Source organism: Panthera uncia (assembly GCF_023721935.1).
Source record: "Panthera uncia isolate 11264 chromosome B2 unlocalized genomic scaffold, Puncia_PCG_1.0 HiC_scaffold_24, whole genome shotgun sequence".
NCBI classification, from domain to species: Eukaryota; Metazoa; Chordata; class Mammalia; order Carnivora; family Felidae; genus Panthera; species Panthera uncia.
Window position 1 is genome coordinate 44,735,316 of NW_026057580.1, and position 21,356 is coordinate 44,756,671.

General features: G+C 37.4%; 1 protein-coding gene and 1 pseudogene across 1 annotated transcript in view; both read right to left on the minus strand.

Annotated features, from left to right (window-relative positions):
• The window catches only part of ME1 (malic enzyme 1), a 192,226-nt gene extending 178,172 nt beyond the window's left edge, over positions 1–14,054 (minus strand). The window contains exon 1 of the mRNA XM_049653949.1: positions 13,864–14,054. Within this exon, the coding sequence (XP_049509906.1) occupies positions 13,864–13,941 (78 nt within the window). The 5' untranslated portion in view covers positions 13,942–14,054. The remainder of the gene's footprint in view (positions 1–13,863) is intronic.
• Positions 14,055–16,917: 2,863 nt separating this feature from the next.
• Positions 16,918–19,532, minus strand: LOC125939100 (acyl-protein thioesterase 1-like; annotated as a pseudogene).
• Between the last annotated feature and the right edge of the window lie 1,824 nt (positions 19,533–21,356).

Genomic DNA, 21,356 nt, shown 5'->3' on the forward strand with positions numbered 1-21,356 from the left:
CTCCAACATATACCCAACAGCATATTTAACCCACAATGTAGAATGTAACTTGTGGAGAAGTTATAAGCATATTTGAAAGGCAAAACAGAACTATACATTAGGTCAAGAATTAACCATCATTTACCCATTTGACAAACTTTTACAGAATACTAACTATACTCCAGGTCCTAGGAGCAAGTATGTGCAAAGATAAAGCTATGATATAAACCAGCATAACAACCCTACCCACCTCCTCAGAGGAATTGTGAACCTTGTAATTTCTGTAGTATTTTCTCCATCACAGCATGAAGAGAAACAGAAGGATACAAATACCAACAAGGCCAAGAATTTTTAAAAATCCTTAGACTGGAGAAATTTTACAAATTATGTCATGTTCTTATTTTTACATAAATCATTTTCAACAGAATGACCTTTATTACCAAAATTACTGTAGCAAATATGTACCCAGTGAAATGAGGAAGATATGTGAATATATATTGGAAAACATATTCTCTGATGTTTCCCCCTGAAACTTAAGACCAAGTTAGACTGAGTTTCACACATTCACCTCCTAAAAATAACAATCTGAGGGTTCTGGTTCTGTGCAAGATGGTGTAAGCATACACTACCTTGTCTCTCCCAATGAATCTAACTATAAACCTTGTGCAGAATACATCAGGAAGCTATATGAAGAGTCTGAAAAGTAAATGGCAGCAGAGGAGCAGGGGAAGAAGACCTGAATCCCAGGTACCACCAAACCAACAGTGAGTTTCCTAGAGTTTTGCCCTTCAGTACAGCCTGGCTTTTTTTTCCCCTCTGTAATCAACTGGCCTTGACTAAAAAGTAACAGAAATGCTAGAAGTGCAACTGAGTGCAGACAAAAAGAATGCCAAGAAAAGCTTTCTTTTTCTGGTCCAAGAACCAGGAAAGGGGGCTCTTAAAGGTTACAGAAGAGGGAAATCCATTCTTATTTTCCATTCTCTCCAGCCCCAGCCCCCTGTGAATCCCACAGTGGGGGGCAGGAGCATGACCACTGCAGATGTCTAAAATTGTAAGACAGGAAAATCATTCTTTTTAGCCAGAGAAGCAATGGTCCCAAGATCATGGATTAAACGTCTGTAGCATTTTTCTTTGTCTTCCAGTCACTTGGCCCTAAATGCAAATGCAGGTAGAAGAAGTATACTACAGAGCAAGGAAACTAAAGGTCCAGTTTTCCGGCTAGTGGGCTGGAAAGGGGGGCTCAAGGAGACAAAAAGTATCAGTGAGATCATAGAAAGAAGAGAACCCAAGAGAACAATCCCATAAAGTTGTATATGAACTCCTGGGCTCGCCTCTGAGCTATGCACGTAGAGACCTGATCTTGAACAGTCTCACAAAAGATATGAGAACTAAACTATGGTATAAACCGCTGTATGGATCCTACACTGACCTTTGGGCAGTACACACGATGAACAGAACCAAATAGCACTACAAAGTGGCTATGAAAATGGAATATTGGAACCACGATCCATAACACAAGGGTCCAACTTATGAACTCACCTAACCAGTTTGACTGACTGCAAAAACTAAAAAGAACTGTATTCCCTTTGGGATTTAACCAAAACCTACAATGCAAAAGTCCAGGACACATGCAAAAATTACTCAGCATATGAAGAAACAGGTAAATGTTAACTTTCAAAGGAAAAAGAAAAATCAATGACAACGCAGAGAATGGAGTTATCAAAGATTTAAAAACAGTTATTGTAACCATACCCCAAAGCATAAGGGCAAAATCTTTTGAAATGAATGGAAAAAAAACAGTCTTGGTGAACAAATTAAAGCTATAAAGAACCAAGTGGAAATTTTAGAACTGAAAAATATAATAACTAAAAATATTCATAAGATGGGCTCAAGAACAGAATGGAGATACAAGAGAAAAGGGTCAGTAAACTTGAAGATGGATCAACCAATCTGAAAAACAAAGAAAAAAAACTGGAAAAGAAAAAGTCAGAGCCTCAGGGACCTGTGGGACAATACCAAAAAACCTAACATTTTTATCAACAGAATGCCAAAAGGAGAGAAGAAAGAAAAAATATTTGTAGAAATAATGGCTAAACACTTATCAATTTTGGCACCAGATATAAAATTACAAATTCAAGAAGCTCAACAAACCCCAAGAAGATAATGGAAAAAAAATCTAAATCCAGAAAAATTATTTCAAAATGCTGAAAACTAGAAAAAAAGAAAACATCTTTAAAGATGCCAGAGAAAAACCAACCTACTCATTGCATACATATGTAACAATTCGGATGACAAGTTTCTCATCAGAAACAAGGGAGGCCAGAGGAAAGAGGAATGGCATTTTTATCGTGCTGAAGGTAAAGAAGTGTCAACCCAAAATTCTATAACTGGTGAAAATACCCCTCAGGAAAGAAAGTGAAATAAAGACAAGCAGTCTCCAGCAAACCTGCTCTAAAAGAAATGCTAAAGGACATTTTTTACATACAAAGGAAATGATACCTGAGGATAACCTAAATGACAACCATCTGGATAACTGTAACAGATTATCCTTTCCCTCTTAAATTCTTTGAAATATGTATGACAGTTAAAATCAAAATAATAAGCATTACATTATTACATCAAAAATATTTTTCATAAGAATTCAGTAGCAAAACAAACAATCCAATTAAAATGGGCAAAGGAACTGAATAGACATTTTTCCAAAGAAGATACACAGATGGCCAACAGACACGTGAAAGGAAACTCAGTATCCGCAATCATCAGGAAAATGCAAATCAAAACCACAAGATATCACTTCACACCTGTTAGAATGGCTACTCTCAAAAAAACAAGAAATACAAGTATTGGTGAGGATATGGAAAAAAAGTTTCCCTTTTTTGGAGGTTTTTGATGAACCTTTTCTCCCACACTCTTGGTGGGAATGTAAATAGGTATATCCACTGTGGAAAACAATATGGAGTTTCCTCAAACAATTAAAAATAGAACTACCATATGATCTAGCAATTCTACCTCTGGGTTTTTATCTGAAGAAAAGAAAAAAACAACATGGAAAGGATATATGCACCCCCATGTTCACTACAGCATTATTTGCAATTGCCAAGATATGGAAACAACCTAAAAGTCCATCAACGGATGAATGAATAAAGAAAACGTGGTGTGTGTGTGTGTGTGTGTGTGTGTGTGTGTGTGTACGTATATATGTATATATATAAAATATAATTTGGCCATACTAAAAAAAAGAGGGAAATCTCACTATTTGCAACAACATGGATGGATCTTGACAGCATTATGCTAAGGGAAATAAAGTCAGAGAAAAACAAACACTGTATATGATCTTACTTATATGTGGAATCTAAAAAGAAAACAAAAACAAAAACAAAAAATAAGCTCATAGATACAGAAAAAGATTGGTGGTTGCCAGAGGTGGGAAGTAGATGGGTGGAGGAAATGGATGAAGGTGTTAAAAAAGTACAAACATACAGTCATAAAATAAATAAGTCATAGGGATGAATGTACATATAGCATGGTGAGTATAGTTAATAATACTGCATTGCATATTTACAAAGTTGCTAAGAGAATAAATCTTAAAAATTCTCATCACAAGAAGAAATTTTTTTATAACTGTATGGTGGCAGATGTTAGCTAGACTTATTATGGTGATCATTTCACAATATACACAAATATCAACTCATTATATTGTATACCTGAAGCTACTTTAATGTTATGTGTCAATTATATCTCAATTTAAAAAATTTTATGTAACGTATGTATGGAGATGTAAGTGGATATAACAACTATAACATAATCAAAGGAAAGTAATTAGACAAATGATGATAAGGTATGAACATTCCAACTGAACTGATAAAATGGTCATTTCAAGTAGACTGAAAAATTATATATAGTATAATTCTTTTTTTTAATTTTTTTTAATGTTTATTTATTCTTGAGAGAGAGACAGAGACAGAATGTGAGTGGGGGAGGGTCAGAGAGAGAGAGACACACAGAATCTGAAGCAGGCTCCAGGCTCCGAGCTGTCAGCACAGAGCCTGAAGTGGGGTTCAAACTCACAAACTGTGAGATCATGACCTGAGCTGAAGTCGGACGCTTAACTGACTGAGCCACGCAGATGCTCCTATATAGTATAATTCTTACAGAAAGTACCAAAACCAGCCTATAAAAAGATACTGTCAAAAAGTCAAAGATAAAATGGAATAAAATATTCAAACAGGAAAGGGAGAAATAAAGAGATGAAAAACAGAGGGAATAAACACCTAATAATAAAATAGTAGACAGAAATCCAAACATATCAATAATTCCATTAAGTGTAAATGGTCTAAACACAGAAATTAAAAGAGATATATTACCAGAAAATGGCAAGAGCTACAAGCAAAATTAATTAGATCATTACAATCTCTCACCTACATGTTTCTATGAAGATTGGGAAATGTCAGTCTTAACCTCTTTGTATGTCACCATTTCCAGCTCTTCTTTTTGACTTCTATCATTGGATCTTTCAAACCAGTAATGTCTCTGTGTTATTTATTAAGCTTTAATTCTCAAAGGGAAGTTATAATAATACTCTTTTCCATTTTCCCAATTTCTCAAGTGAATTTTCTCATTATCTGGCAAAACGATTTCTTTAGACATTTGAGGAATTCGTATATGGAAACAGTTTATTACCTTTGGTGTGTCCTGCACTGAGAGAAATATGTTAAAGTCTGCTAGTATTAGTGTTTATTTCTCTCTGCGTGTTCTGTAGGGTCTTTTTTATGAGGGTGACTGCTGTGTTATTTGATGCATAGATATTCCTTACTTTTTTAACTTTATTCAAAATTGTACTTTTCAGAATTATAAAGAGTCTTTTGTCTCACTTAATGCTTTTTGATATAGACTCTACACTGTCTGACGTCAGGTATAACCCTGATTTCCTGCTGGTTGCATTTTCCAACGTCTTTATTTTTAGTCTTTCCATAGCATTTTGTTTTCAATGTATCTCTTATCTATAGCATAGTTTGCTTCTGCTTTGTGGAACAATCCGAAAACAATTCTATTAATAGAGGAGTTATTCTCATTTATATTTACTGACACTGATGAGGGATAGAAGCAGAAAATTTTCACCTTTAGCCCAGAAGGCTGATCTATGGCATCCATAATTCTGATAAGGATTAAATACATGCTGGTTACTACATTCTTAAAAGGTCTCATGACTGCCTGGCTATCTCACCAATAGTTAATATTGAACTGAATGATAGGCACCAGATAAATCTTGTGAAACTAGTTTTACAAGCATAAATTCGAAGAAGACCTTTATGATCTAGTACTTCCTGCACATCCCCTATCCCTTGAGTACTAAGCATATAACCACCGGCTTCATACAGCAATAGTGCAGCTCTTTCTGTCCATGGGTCCTGTCCCCATGCTACTCAAATAAACTTACTAAGCTGCACCATAAAACATCTCAAGAATTATTTCTTGACCATTGCATTCAACAACCCTGCAATATAACCAATATATTTCCTTTCAATTCTGTCTTTATTATATTATAATCTCTACATGTAAAAATTAACTATAATTTTGAATAAGTAAAAATTTTAAAGGCTTACAAAAATATTCGTTAACCAAGTCGCAGTTTCTTCCTGGCTCTGAGCACTTGAGTAAGGACTTATATTTTGGCCAACTAACCAAGACTTGCCACTATTAGTAACCATAACATTCTCATCATTTCAAGATTATTGTTTCAAAAGATACCTCAATTTGGACATGTAGACAGAAAAACACAAGGGGGCTTGACCAGTACTGCCAAGGCAAACTAGAGCCCCATATGTGCAACACTAACACACAGAAAAGAAAGTTACTTTCTAATAACTTCCCAGGTATGTGAATGCACTACTTAAAGAAGTCATAAAGCAAAATTTTCTTAAACTATGGGTTGTGACTCACATTTCTTAAAAACTGAAATATGATAAGTACTACTAGTGTGCACTAAACACAGCAAAATATTGTATTATGACATTTTGTTTCCATTACAATATGTATTAGTTTGCTAAGGCTGCCATAACAAAGTACCAGACTAAGTAACTAAAACAACAGAAATTTATTTTCTCACAGTTCTGAAGGCTGTTAAGTCCAAGATCAAGATGCTGGTAGGGTTGCTTACATTCTGAGACTTTTCTCATTGACTTCTCTCTTTGTATTCACATGGTCTTTCCTTTTCTTATAAGGCTATCAGCCATATTGAATTAAGGTCCACCCTAAGGACCTGATTTTAACTTAATTACCTCTTTAAAGGTATTAACTCCAAATGCAATTGCATTCTGAGACAGTGGATAAATCAATACATGACTCTTGGTAGGGCACAATTCAGACTACAACATTATGCTTATACATGTATTATATATGTGTACTGTGTCACAATCAAAAAAGTTTTAAAATATCTTAGAAGACTCTGAATAGATAATTCAAATGTATTAAATATATTCTAAGCTTAAGGGGCCTAGCCTTAATACTGTCATGGAGTCAGGACTCCTTCAGTCTCCAGATTTCCAGGTCTTCATGAAGTAGTTTAGAATTTAACTGCTCCAGGGATCCTGATAATGCAATTATGAACATTCAGATGAACATGTAAATACTTTTGCTGATATTCTTACTCAACATTACCTGATAAAAAAAATAAACTTAGTGCTTTAGATCTAGGGTTTATTAGTATAAAGCTCTAACAGTTATATTTCCATGTGTTTGAGACTATTACTCATTTTTTTTAATGTTTATTTATTTTTGAGAGAGACAGAGACAGAATGTGAGTGGGTTAGGGGCAGAGAGAGAGGGAGACACAGAATCCAAAGCAGACTCCAGGCTCTGAGCTGTCAACACAGAGCCTGACGCGGGGCTTCAACTCACAAGCTATGACATCATGACCTAAGCCAAAATGGGAGGCTTAATCAACTGAGCCACCCAGGTGCCCCAAGACTATTATTCATTATTATATTGACTTCCCAAGCTACCCGGACCAAACTATAGAAACTTAAAGCCATACTGTCTCTCCCCTCTGTTTAAACTCAAAGGCCTCAAGTATCTAACAGTTTAGTTGCTGGCTAACTTAGATATATTTTTAAGGCCTGAGGGAAATGCTGAGGCTTTAAATTCTCTAAATTCACTTAAGACAACAATAATCCTTTGTTTTAAAATGTACTACTTTGTATACATAAAGCTAAAAACAGGTAAAAATTAACATATAAGCCATAAGATATTTTAAATATCATTTTAAGAATACAAACATCCACATTTTACATTTAGGTCCCATGTCTAAGAAAATTTCCTAAACATTTAGGTTGGAAACATTTCCAAATTTGTTCTAACTGTAACGTATTTCATGATTTATTCCGGATCTATATACTGTCCAGGTTGGTTGAGTTGGTTCAATAACATAATGAAGTAACAAATCAATCAGTCTTAAGTCTATCAGAGTATTTGGTCACGTCAGTTTTGAAAACCATTGGAAATAGTCAAATATTTGTTTTGTCAGAGTAACAGACTATTTCCAAAGCCAGACTCAAGTAAAGGCTGGTTTCACACCACTGGAACTTGTAAATTTCCTGTCTCTGCAATTCACTCCCTCTTCTCCCAATAACTTTAATGACCAAAGCATACCTCTACCTTTCTCTAACAAGCTATGTTCTTTCATACTTCCAAGCCTTCACATGCTTTCAACAGAGTCCTGAGAAGCAAAGAGCTTTCCTTTTTCTTTGTCTTCACAAATATATATTTTAACCTATACCTGGCATTCTGTGAAAGTGTATGAAAGACTGCAAAGGTCATGTGATGTCAGTCAAGCTCAGTTATATGAATTTGAGGGTAAAACATAAATGTCTCTCCCATTAAGAGAAGATACGTTTTTGGTTTTACTATAAAATAAAGAAGGAACATAATCTTGTCATAGAAAATTCAAGGGAAGAGGATTAGTACACTAAAAGGAGAATTCTTTATAATTGCTCCAGCTATGAGCTCGGACTTTCTATACAAAAGTACTATATTAATATTAGGATGTACTAAAAAAACCTACTGTTTTTGAATGTATAATTTAGAAAAAATTAATATTCACTATCTCAAATCTTTTCAATACGTGATTGAAGAGGCAAGACAGAAATCACATTACAACAGAAATCTAAGTGCACTCACAAGAATCTTATTCGTTGCAATATTCTCTCAACCACAACATTATCTAGTATATACTGGGCTCTGAACAAATATTTTCTACATAAAAAAATAATAAATGAATGAAATTATCACTTTATTTTATAAGGATAGTAACTGAAATTAGTTAAGAAAAGCTCACTTAAAATCTCATAGCTGCTAAATGGAAGAATTGGGGCTTTCGCTTTCTAAATACAATGCCTTAGAATGTTCATTCCATTACATTACATTTCTCATACTTGCCCAAAAGCTAGAAGGAAATTATAACACAAAAACAAAACTTCTTAGACTTTCTTCAGTATATTCTTATACTCCATATCACCAGTCTCAAAAGTCCTCAGGTCAAACTCCTCTTTCTCCTCTTTCTACTCATTTGAGTGTATTTGTTTTTGCGCTCCCCTACACTACCACCGTTGTTTCAAGTGCAGCAAGGTATCAGCTGTGGAGGCATATGGCTATCCACCCACAATACAATAGCATTTGTATCAGTGGGATTCCACATTAAATAATACATCAGTTTCCCATACTGTTGAGGCAACTTCAGAGAACTGTTATAGATAAAAATTTCTGAATGATTTGTCATGGTATAATTTACACTGAAGAAAAAGAGGAGGTTCAATGTATCTTTCCTTCATAACCATGAGACTTATTTGTCTCTTTTCTCTACAACACATCCAACTAGGTCTTGACATGCCAGGACACAAACATCTACAAATGCACTTGCCCAGAAGCTCACTTTTTAGATAGAAAAGTTAATGATGCTGACCGAAACTGACTTTCATACATCACTATCTTAAACTGGATTAAAATGCCTAAAATATTAAAAAGTGGTATCTTTTGGAGATTTACAGGTCATGTACATGATTTAATCTTAAAGACACAGAAACCATGTAAGCACAATTATGGCAGAACTAGCAATTAGTGTTTTCTACCATTGCTAGAGGAATGGTATAAAGCGAACTAATAAATTTAGAAATGAAAAATAAGTGATTTTGTGTGTAGAATTTTACTTTTGAAGAGTTATTTATGAAACATTAGTCACATGAAAATTCCTGAGAAAAAAATTTGAAATACAACTCATCAAAACCAGAAGGCATCCTTGAAAATCATAAACATTAAACATTAAATTAGAAAAGTGCACATAACACAAAGACAAGCACCTCAAAAATAGTTTGGGCTGTGTAGAGAAAGATACTGAATCTCAGAAGCATGAGGCAGAAGTACTTTCCCAAATACTATGATGAAATACTACCTGGAGTGATGTAATTTGAGTAAAAGCAAAAAGTGAGAATCATACATTATTACCAATGAAGACAGATCGTAATTTCTCTTAAGTTTTCACAAGGTTTTATTTTTTTAATTTGGATCATATCTACTGTTAACCTTGAGTTTACCAAGACTAATCACCCCTTTAAGGTTATCTAGCAAGCAATTAAAACTTCATGGATGGTCAGGCTTAAACCAAATTCCAACTATTCTCCTATATTCCATTATACATTGTATAATGTATAGGCAACTGAGCTTTAGACTTAAATGCAAATTTACTTTCAAAAAACTATAATAAAAAGGATATAAATGTCAAAATAATGCTCAAACGACCACTCTAAAAGCTTCTTGCTTTATAGGAAAGAATATCCAATGGAATAATGACAGTGTCTTCAGCAAATGGTGCTGGGAAAACTGGAGAGCGACATGCAGAAAAATGAACCTGGACCACTTTCTTATACCATACACAAAAATAAACTCAAAATGGATGAAAGACCTGAACACAAGACAGGGAGCCATCAAAAGCCTAGAGGAAAAGCAGGCAAAAGCCTCTTTGACCTCGGCCGCAGCAACTTCTTACTGAACACATCTCCGCAGGCAAGGGAAACAAAAGCAAAAATGAACTATTGGGACCTCATCAAAATAAAAAGCTTCTGCACAGTGAAGGAAACTAAAAGGTAACCAAAAGAATGGAAGAAGATATTTGCAAAGGACCTATCAGATAAAGGGTTAGTATCTAAAATCTATAAAGAACTTATCAAATTCAACACCCAAAACACAAATAATCCAGTGAAGAAATGGGCAAAAGACATGAATAGACACTTCTCCAAAGAAGACATCCAGATGGCCAACCGACACATGAAAAAATGCTCAACATCACTCATCATCGGGGAAATACAAATCAAAACCACAATGAGATACCCTTACACCTGTCAGAATGGCTAACATTAACAACTCCGGCAATGACAGATGTTGGCAAGGATGTGGAGAAAGAGGATCTCTTTTGCACTGCTGGTGGGAATGCAAACTGGTGCAGCCACTCTGGAAGACAGTATGAAGTTCCACCAAAAATAAAAAATAGAACTACGCTATGACCCAGCAATTGCACTGCTAGGTATTTATCCAAGGAATACAGGTATGCTGTTTTGAAGGGGCACATGCACCCCAATGTTTATAGCAGCAGTATCAACAATAGCCAAAGTATGGAAAGAGCCCAAATGTCCATCAATGGATGAATGGATAAAGAAGGTGTGGTATATATATACAATGAGGTATTATTTGGCAATCAAAAAGAATGAAATCTTGCCATTTGCAACTACGTGAATGGAACTAGAGGTATTATGCTAAACGAATTTGGTCAGAGAAAGACAAAAATCATATGACTTCACTCCTGTGAGGACTTTAAGACACAGAACAGATGAACATAAGGGAAGGAAAGCAAAAATAATATAAGAACAGGGAGGGGGACAAAACGTAAGAGACTCTTAAATATAGAGAACAAACAGAAGGTTGCTGGAGAGGTTGTGGGAGGGGGGGATGAGCTAAATGGGTAAGGGGCATTAAGGAATCTATTCCTGAAATCATTGTCGCATTATATGCTAACTAACTTGGATGTAAATTAATAAATAAATAAATTATAAAAAAATAAAAATAAAAGCTTCTTGATTTAAAAGCTGAGTACTGTTTAAAAGACAAAATAAATAAAAACATGGTTCATTCATTTATGAAATAGACATTTATTTAAAGCCCACTGGGCAAAATTCTGTACTAAGTATGAATCCTGCCCTATGACAATCAAAATAAAAAAAAAAAAAATACAATGCAGTGAATACAACATGACATGGTACATTTGAATACACAAATGTTAATGATAATAGGACTAAGAGAATTAGGAACATCTTCCCTAGAGAGATTATTAAATCAATTAATGCCATTTTAATTGTACGAAATTACACATAGACAAAAAGGAGAGTATTAAGAGATCCAGCAAACATATTTCAAGTGGAAGACTAAATTGGGCGACTAATGAGATCAATTTGAAGAAGACTGACAAGACTGATTTTATATTCAACATTATAGGAACTATTATAAATACTTGGATGACAGAAGAAGAACATGAAGAAAACACTAACTGATGTACGTATTGCTCTCATATCTACATGTAGGACAGACTATAATCTGAAAATAAAACCGGTAAAAATCGTTGCAGTTACCCAAAAGCTGCGGTGATAAAGGTCTGTGTGAATGTGGCTGAAGAAGTCTTCATGCAGCCAGATGACAGGCTGGAGTGTTAAAGGGCAAGATCTACTAGCCTAGGTTATCACAAAAATCAATAAGAATTCCCAAGCTACCAGAAAACTTTAAAGCCCAGAGGTCTTCAGTGCAGGGCAGATCAGAACATCCCACAGCCATGGTTTCAATGGTAAGGATACTCTGCTACTTCCATTAGGCAACACACAACTGTCTTAGAACTGAGTAAGAAAAAGTAAAGCTTATTCCATTAATCACCCCAGAGTTGGTGAACTAGATTTTTTTTTAATGTTTATTTATTTTTGAAATAGAGAGAGTCAGAGCATGAGCCAGGGGAGTGGCAGAGAGAGAGGGAGACACAGAATCTGAAGCAGGCTCCAGCTGGAAGCTGTCAGCACAGAGCCTGATGTGGGGCTCAAACTCATGACCTTGTGAGATCCTGACCTGAGCCAAGGTCGGACTCTTAACCAACTGAGCCACCTAGGCGCCCCAATGAACTAGATTTTATATCCAATTTGATACTATGCAGACAATAAAGTTCAATCACAAATTCAAAAATGTGTTCTTAACACATTATGCTGCACCTTTCAACTTGGTGGAAGATCTTTGTGATATTATTGTTAAGTAAGAGTTAATCTTTATTGGTAAATAGAAGCCAAAAAGATTCTAAGTAAAGGCATAATAATTACTCTTGCTCAGTGATTGCCTATGCCATCTACCCACTCCAAACACTCATTCTTGCCCATGACTTCAGGGAAATTCAAACAGGTTATACCACTTATGTGGTCCTTCTTAAGTAACAACACATTATTTGGTCATAAATTACAGCAAGCAGATACACATGAAAGTAACAAATTATTTTATAACATCAGATTTTACCTTTGTTCTACTGAAAATAGGCCCCAACATGCAGACTAATAAAAAGAAAAATCTAGCAAATAAATTCATTTTGAAGAAAAAAATAAGTAGGAACTATTTAAAATTTCATTATGCTTTATGACCCCAAATACTAAACAACCATGTATTTTTTAAAAGTTACCTGTCACCACAAAAATCAAAAAGAACTCACACTAGCTATAGTTTATTAAATAGAAGAAATCACAAATCTTCAAGCCATTAATAACGATCAACAAATCACCAGCAACATGACCAGAAGGTTAAGAGTGGGGTCCAGTTCCTAATGAAAAAGAGTATCTACTAAAGAGACAACCAAAATGACTAAACAGATCTCTGTTGACTGATGGCATTTCCCATATCCTAAATAAGGAAATGTCAAAATCACAACTACACACACACACACACACACACACACACTCACACACACACAAAACAATCTAGAGAGAAATTTAGCTATAAAGTGTGACTGCTTAGTATCTAGATAAGCAAAATTATAAATCAGGTATTTTTCATTTGAGAAAAATATTAGGTGTTCACTCGACATTACCAGTGAAGAAAAATGAAATGTTAGCGAGATCTGGGAAAGGGTCTGTAATTTACAGTGGATTCTTGTTTTCATAAGAGGTCTTTAAAAAAATGTTTTTAATTTCCATAAGGCCAGATTCAAAAACATAGGACTAGCTTTACCCACAGCCCCAGGTCTAGGACAGGGATTTTGTACCAGGCCATGCAAAGTGTCCAAGGCAGAAGCCACCCACCACGCATTCCCAGCCTCCTAATCGTGTCGCTCCAGAAACCGAGAGGCCTTGACTTCTAGCTTGTTAATGTGATCTGAGGCTCTGGGAACTCATTTCTGTCCAGGATGGACCAGTAGGGCCACTTCTCTCCGAGCAGCGTCCAAGAATTGCCACACTGAGTGAAACCAGTAAGTAGGTGGCACATACAGGCTGAGCTGGCAGCCAACCTATCTTCACAGAAACAGTTCAAGCACTTAGCCTGATACTACTTTCTTCGCCTTGGCTCCTGGAGAAGAGAAGCCGAAAAGTAAACAAGTTACATCTCCTCCGGTCCCAAAAAGGGATGCCGAGGTGCACCAGCACCGCGCGCCCATCACACTGCTGGGCACACAGCCTACTGGGTGGCCCCTCCATTCCGCCCGCAACGAGAGCCGCGTCCGGTGAGAGCGGACAGAGGGGTGAGGCCGCGTTGGGGGAAACCCCCGGAGGGCCGGTCCCAGACCGAAGGCGACCACTGGGCCGCCAGGTGGGCCGGAGGACTCACCTTGTTGAGGTGGGGGTCCCGCGTCAAGGCGTAGCCGCGCTGGTGGGTGTGGCGGCGGCGGGGGGCTGCGGGCTCCATGGCTGGCGTGCGGGTGGGCGGCGGGGTCGGACGGCGGCGCGCGGCGCGCGGCGCAGGCGGCGATGCTGCTGAGACGCCTGCGCTGAGTGCGGCGGCGGCGGCGGCCCCGCTGGGAAAGAGCCGGCAGCCGGGGGCGGGCGTGGGTGGCGAGAGGGGGTGGACGCGGCGGGAGGAGCCCGCGAGAAGCCGGTGTCCCCAGCCGGGCAGCCTGCGAGAATCGCTGAGTCATGGCAGGAGATCAGCCGAGCCGGCGAGTGAGGAGGAGGAGGAAGAGCGAGGCTCTCGCGGCTCCCAAGGGGCGGCGGCCGCAGGAGCCGCTCCTTTACATGCACTGGGCCCCACTCACCACTGGGTTGATGATCACAAGTGTCCTAGCCCGTGTCTGCGTGGGGCGTGCCTCCGTTGTGCACGGAATGCTTTTACCCCCGAGACCCATGCGAGTAGCAAGGTCACGTTCCCCCCGCCCGCCCCGGGGGCTTTGCGGGTACCGTAGCCCCTGGGCCCTCAGCGGGAACCGCAAGGATACCCGGGAGGTGCGAAATGGGGAGGTTCAGGCGGAAAACAGCGGCTGTAGGACCGAGGGATGGGAGCACTCAGGAAATGGACCAAGGGGCTGTTTGCAGGAGACCTCGACTGAGACTCCCTCTCTCTTCCCATTAGGCGCTTCGAAGCTCTCTATCCAGGGTCCCGATGCCGGCCACGCCCAGGAGCCAGACAGAACTAACCTTGACCCAGAAAGCAGAGGCCTGAGTAGAACTGGGAGGAAGTGTGGGCCTGTGGAGCTCTAGATTATACATGGGAATTTTACCTTAATATAATTGCAAGCCAACGTGTGTTACACTGCAGATGGTTATGGCCCACTGAACAGTCACATTTATCTTGTATATAATTTTGTGAGAGTTCTAGAAGCCAGGATGTTTATGAACCTCTTTGAATTCATATTCAAAGATTGGATAACTCAATCTTCAAGGGCTTCAGTTTCTACTTTGGTGAAAGGAGAGGGTCAGAATAAATGATCTTCCAGCACTGGAATTCTGTTGTTATTGTTATTTCTACTTGAAGTTTCCAGGAATGGAGGAGCAGTCAGATCAAAGCCAAAAGGGGTGTGTGATACACAAAAACCATGAAAGATGTCGGTGCCCCAGTTTCTTTTCCAGGTAAGCAGGATCAATAGTTTCTACCTGATTCATTTCTAACTAATGGTAGTACAAAAGACAGCATTAGGGATTGATTATGGGTTGATTTTGTATATCCATAAACTAGACACACATCCAATAATTTCTTACGTTACCTTATCAGAAAGATTGTTATAGTAATTGTTTTTTAGCTATGCTTATATCCAGAAGCTTCTTGGGCCTATTCTTTGAATTACCTAGAATCAGTTGTTTTAAGGGAGAACATTTTATTAATTGGGAACATTTTACTGGCATCATAGAGTTCTTTAAAAAAAAAAACTCCTTGCATTTAAATAACAGTTCTCACTGTGAATGCTACAATCCATAAATAATTAACCCTAACTACAATACCTGAGAAGAAGGTATACTTTACAAAACTCACTCCCAGGGAGTTAACTGAGACATGTCACAATTAGAGTACTTTATCAGAAACAGAAACAGTTTAATAACAGGCCTCGGAAGCAAACTTAGATGCTGAAGAAACAAAAATGTCAGTACAACTGAACCTTGTTATTATGCCCCTCTTATAGAAGTTTAGCCTGTCTATTCCTGTTTCTGTGATGTATTACATACTGATAGGAAAGCTGACATAAATATAGGGAGGAGCCCAAAGTATATGGGCTCAACCCCCAAGCCCTCATTAAAGGGAGTACAAGATCCTGGCAGTGCAGGTAAAGAGAAGTAAACATATGGGAGATGTGAATTTAAGAGAAATAGTTCAGTCATCTTGAATGATAACAGTAGGAGGCCTAAGTGGGGGAGTCACTTTGTATATTCATGTGCAGTTCCAAGAGTACTGGAAGGAACTCTTTTTCCATGTAAATGTTATCCAGAACATTAAATTTCAGTCCTGTTTGTTTGTAAAGTTAGGTTTTAATATAAAAACAAAATCTCAGGAAACAGAAAAAAAAAACAACTTATTTTAATTTTCCTTGTAAGAAACTACAGTTGTGCAATCTGCACATAATTGGTAATGTTAAAAATGGTTATGATTCACAAACTAAGGGATTAGAACCTGTAAATTTCTGTTGCACAGGTGAGTATACTATCAAATAAAAATCAAATTTTTCTTGCCAAATTTAATGCACAATGAACTCTAGTCATTAAAATCATTAAAATATGATTATAGTATTCTGATTTAATGTCATTGAGATGAAGTACAGAAAACTTAGGAAATATCTAATGGTACATAGAGCATTTCAAGTGTTTTACTTTCATAGTAAACTTAAAAGTACATAAATTTCCCAGAAGGAGGGATTAGTCTATATCATCGGTGTATATTCGCAAAACATTTCAACAGTACAACACTAGAACTTTCAAAATGGGACATTGGAAATGTTTTACTTTCATGAGAAAAAAATATCATCTAATTTTTTTTAATGTTTATTTATTTTTGAGAGACAGACATGAGAAGGAGAAGGGCAGAGAGAGGGAGACAGAATCCAAAGCAGGCTCCAGGCTCTGAGCTGTCAGCACAGAGCCTGGCATAGGGCTCAAACTCAGATCATGACCTGAGCCGAAGTCAGATGCTTTACTACTATGTAAAATAAGTTCTGATTTTTTAGTTGAATATCTCAACATGCCTGATTCTTGGTGTGTTTCTGCATGAAGGAAAGACCTTTGATCTTTTGGGGTTTTTAGAATTCAGTGTTCAGTGTATTAGGGAGGAGAAAGTCCACCAGAGTAAGTGACCCTAAAAATTCAGAATTTAATGTAGCAGCTGCATCCTTGGGATATCCAGCCCTAGGACTGTGAAGCATACAACTGGAATGAGTGCTAGTGTGGAGGAGGCTAAGCTCTCCTACCTTAGGTTTCCAGCTGGGACTCTTTAACAAGAGGACATTAAGAAAAGAAAAAGTTTATTAATGCTTGCAGTGCACATCACACGGAAGAAACTTGAAACAAAGAGTAACTCAAAACAGCTTCTTAAAACCACTGTCTATATAGCATCTTCAACAAAGACCAATACATTTGTAGAGAAATGATAGCACAAAGGAAAACAGTTTTAGGCTTCCAAGGGTGGCAAACTGGAAGGGTAAATATATGGGAAGAAACTTAACAGTAGGTTTGTTGCCAATTCCTCTTCTCAAAGATTCAAATTTTGGGGTGACATATCCTGGTTTCCTTCATTAGGTTTTATACCTGGCTCTAAGGAATCCCTGATGAACAAAAAACTCAAAGTTATTGGTATTTAAGTATCCTGGTTATACGTGAAATGAGTGCATGAGCCATTTCATTAGAATGTTTTAGGGATGCCTGGCTGGCTCAGTCAGTTAAGCATCAGACTATGGCTCAGGTCAGGATCTCACAATTCATGCATAGGGCTCTGTGCTGATAGCCTGGAGCCTGGATCCTGCTTCGGATTCTGTCTCCCTCGCTCTCTGCCCCTCCCCCACTTGCATGCAAGTGTTCTCTCTCTCTCTCTCTCTCTCTCTCTCAAAAATAAACATTAAGGAAAAGAAAATAACTGGGGCACCTGGGTGGCTCAGTCAGTTAAGCGTCTGACTGTGGCTCAGGTCATGATCTCGCAGTCTGTCCGCGAGTTTGAGCCCTACATCAGGCTCTGTGCTGACAGCTCAAGAACCTGGAGGCTACTTCAGATTCTGTGTCTCCCTCTCTTTTTTAAAAAGAAAGAAAGAAAGAAAGAAAGAAAAATAATGTTTTAAAGAGATGTGCCCATATTCTATTCTTTAAGCAAAAGTTTGTGCAAAAGCCCCATCCTCTAAAGGATTCTACAGAATGCCTGGAGCTCTATAGAGTTGTGTTGTTGTTGTTGTTTTTCCCCCTGAAGAAAGCAATGTTACTCTTTAACAGTCAAAAGCATTATTCCTATTAGGGATAATGTAATACCACCTCATTCTTACTATGTATTACAATCATTTATATGGATATAAATATAAAAATATAGGCACTGCCTGGTGACTAATTTTGGAATAAATCCATAGATTAAGTCACAGCATGTATAAATCATTTATATCTTAACTGCTTACTTATACCTGAACAAATTTTCATTAAGCATATTATTAATTTTCTAATTATATAATCTGGTTGCAGTATTTTATTTTGCTGAAGCACATTTGAAAAAGAAGTCAGCTCCTTCACCTATTTTAATACTAGTATATTCTGGATCTTGATATGCAGTGCATGTATAGAAACTTAAAAGAGCATATATTTCCCACAAGGAGACATTTAGTCTCTATCATTGGTGTGTATTTACCAAACATTTTAACGCTACAAACATTAGCAGTTTCAAGATGGGGCACCTGAAAAGGTTTCTACTCTGCTACAATGATACAGGTGTAACTTCACACAAGACATCTTAGTAATGTTAAATCAACTGTAGGTAAGAGTTGTGAAAACCAATAAAGCTAAGTTAAAATGGAGTCTGGAGGCAATGAAGGGATAGTTCTCAGGATCACTCCTGGCAACTTACTTAGCATACCTCAGGGAGAAGAAGGATGATTCTCCTTGCCCAGCAACAACCTACCCAATGAGAAGCCCTCACTCTCCCTCAAATTCTCCCTCTCCTCCAATGAACTCTTGTTCAAAGCAGCCCCTCCCCACTCCCTTCTTTCCTCTATACAAGGAAACTCTTTTTCCTTCCTTCTTGGGACTTGCCTATGGTTTGCCATGATTGCAGTCCTAAATTGCAATTCCTCTGCTATTCCTAAATAAATTCATTTTTGCTGGATAAATAACTGGCTGGTTTTTTTCTTTAATTTTTTTAATGGATGTTTTGTTTTTAAGGTTGACAGGGTTTTATCAATGAATTGCTTCATATCCATCATTTCCTGGTGACATGAACTGTGCATCATGCCTTCCTAGGTTTTTAAGGTTACATTGGTTGGATTTACCGATGTTTTTAGCTTTTGACAATAAGAGAACCAACCATTATTAGAAACCAAAGGGTGGTAATCTCCATGGCACTAAGAATAGAAATATCTGTTAGCCTCTGCTAGGACTCCGTGGAATGGAAGCACACAGGGGAAGTGAGTACAGTGATGCCTGCCAGCTCCTGCTGTGTGGTAGAGCAGTATATAAAAGACAAAGCTCTGTCCTGAGAAAAGCCTCCCCAAATAACAACATTAAAAGGAATACCTTTCTTCACCTCTGCTCCATCAAGGGCTTTACATTTATGCTATCCAATTCCAGGTTCATCCTGTAAATCTGGTAAGAGCCCAGTAACGTTAAACAAGGCATAGCCATATTCACAGTTAATGTGACAGGCATAACTGGCACACGTGGGTAAATATATTTGATACGTGAACTTCTGATACCTGCAAAGTCTTCTGCCCACCCATGCTCAGTATCTCCATGGTGAGAAGGGGTGCAGACATCGATGGTACTGCCATGTGAGAAGCAGGAACGAAAGTGGCGCCTGTGAGCTGCATCCCCTCTAGAAGGCTCAAGTATCATGGGTCTACACCAGTAGTTTTCAATCTTTATCCCATATTAGAATCATCTGGTGAGCTTTAAAAAACACTCTTGCCTAGGCCAAGAGTTCTTGATTTAATTGGTCTCAGTTGTAACTTTAGCACCAGGACTTTTTGCCCCAAGCTCCCCAGATGATTCTAATTCGCAAAGTTGAGAACCACTGGTCTAAAATAATGGTTCTCAAATTTTTGCATGCATCACAGTCAGTTGGAGGGTTTGTTAAAATAAAGAACCTTTTGATTCAATAAATCTAAAGTGAGGTTTATAATGTGTTTTTCTAACAAGTCCTAAGTGATGCTGATGCTGATGGTCAAGAGAACACATTTGAGAACCACTAGTCTAGAGCAATGCTATCTAACAGAAATATAATGTGAGCCACATACATAATTTAAAATTTTGCAGGGAGCCACATTTTTTTAAAGTAAAAAGAAACAGGTAAAATATATTTTAAAAATATATTTTATTTTACCTATTATATCCAAAATATTATGTCAATATGTTATCAAAATAAAAATTATTAATGAGATGTTTTACTTTCTTTTTTCTTTGTACTAAGTTTTTGAAATCTAGTGTATTTTACACTTATAGCACATCTCAATTTGGACACCAAATTTTTATCAGAAATGCTTGTTCTGTACTTAGATTTTATAAAATTTACAATTGACATAATAGATACATATACCCAAGTTGTTGCAAACATACTTAGAAGATTCCAGTAACTAAATTCAGTATATATTTTACATTTAAATTAACATAAAATAAAATTTATTTTTCCCTATTTGAAAAATGCATTAAGATTATTTACTGAAGGTCAATCATTATCTACCTGTTGCTACCTGTTTGTACAGTTTCCATATTATTAATAGATTGTGCTTCCTAAAGCTCATATGCAAGTCAATGATTTAGAAATCAGATTGCATTTCTTCATAGAAATAATACAACAAATGCTTCCAGGGTACCCTATTAAAGCCCACTTAACACATAATGGCTGAAATATACAAAGAATCAAAGAGTACTTCTCTGCAGTTTTTAAAAATAAAATGTTTCTTGGGGCGCCTGGGTGGCTCAGTCGGTTGAGCATCTGACTTTGGCTCAGGTCACGATCTCGCAGTCCGTGAGTTCGAGCCCCGCGTCAGGCTCTGGGCTGATGGCTCAGAGCCTGGAGCCTGCTTCTGATTCTGTGTCTCCCTCTCTCTCTGCCCCTCCCCCGTTCATGCTCTGTCTCTCTCTGTCTCAAAAATAAATAAAAGCGTTAAAAAAAATTTTAATAAAAAAAATTTAAAAAAAAGAAAGAAATGATAAAAAATAAATAAATAAATAAATAAATAAAATGTTTCTGAATAAAATATCAGACAAATTCCAATTCAGTATTCCATGAGTATATTTCTCTTTCAATAAGTGCCCTTTGAAAATGGATGAACAATATATTTAGTTCCCAACAGATGTGAAGTATGTCACCTGCCTTAGAAGGCAGAATCAATTACAGTCACATTTGGTTTTAAAACAACAACTGTTTGCATTTAACTACATAAAGGACATTCATACAACCTATGCATAAAAAAGAAACCACAGGAATATTTCCAAATGTAAAATATAGTTCTAAACTCAAGTCCTCTGCTCTGAATTCTCCAATTATATCCCACTCACTCATAGAAACAAGGTTATTAATTAAACCTGTAAGACCCACAAGATCTCCTCCAGTTTTATCTGTGTGGCTTTGTTACCTTTATCTTTCCCTTCCTCTCTCACTCCATTCCAAAGGACCCTGATCTCCCAAACAGGACAAACACATTCCTGCCTCAGGGC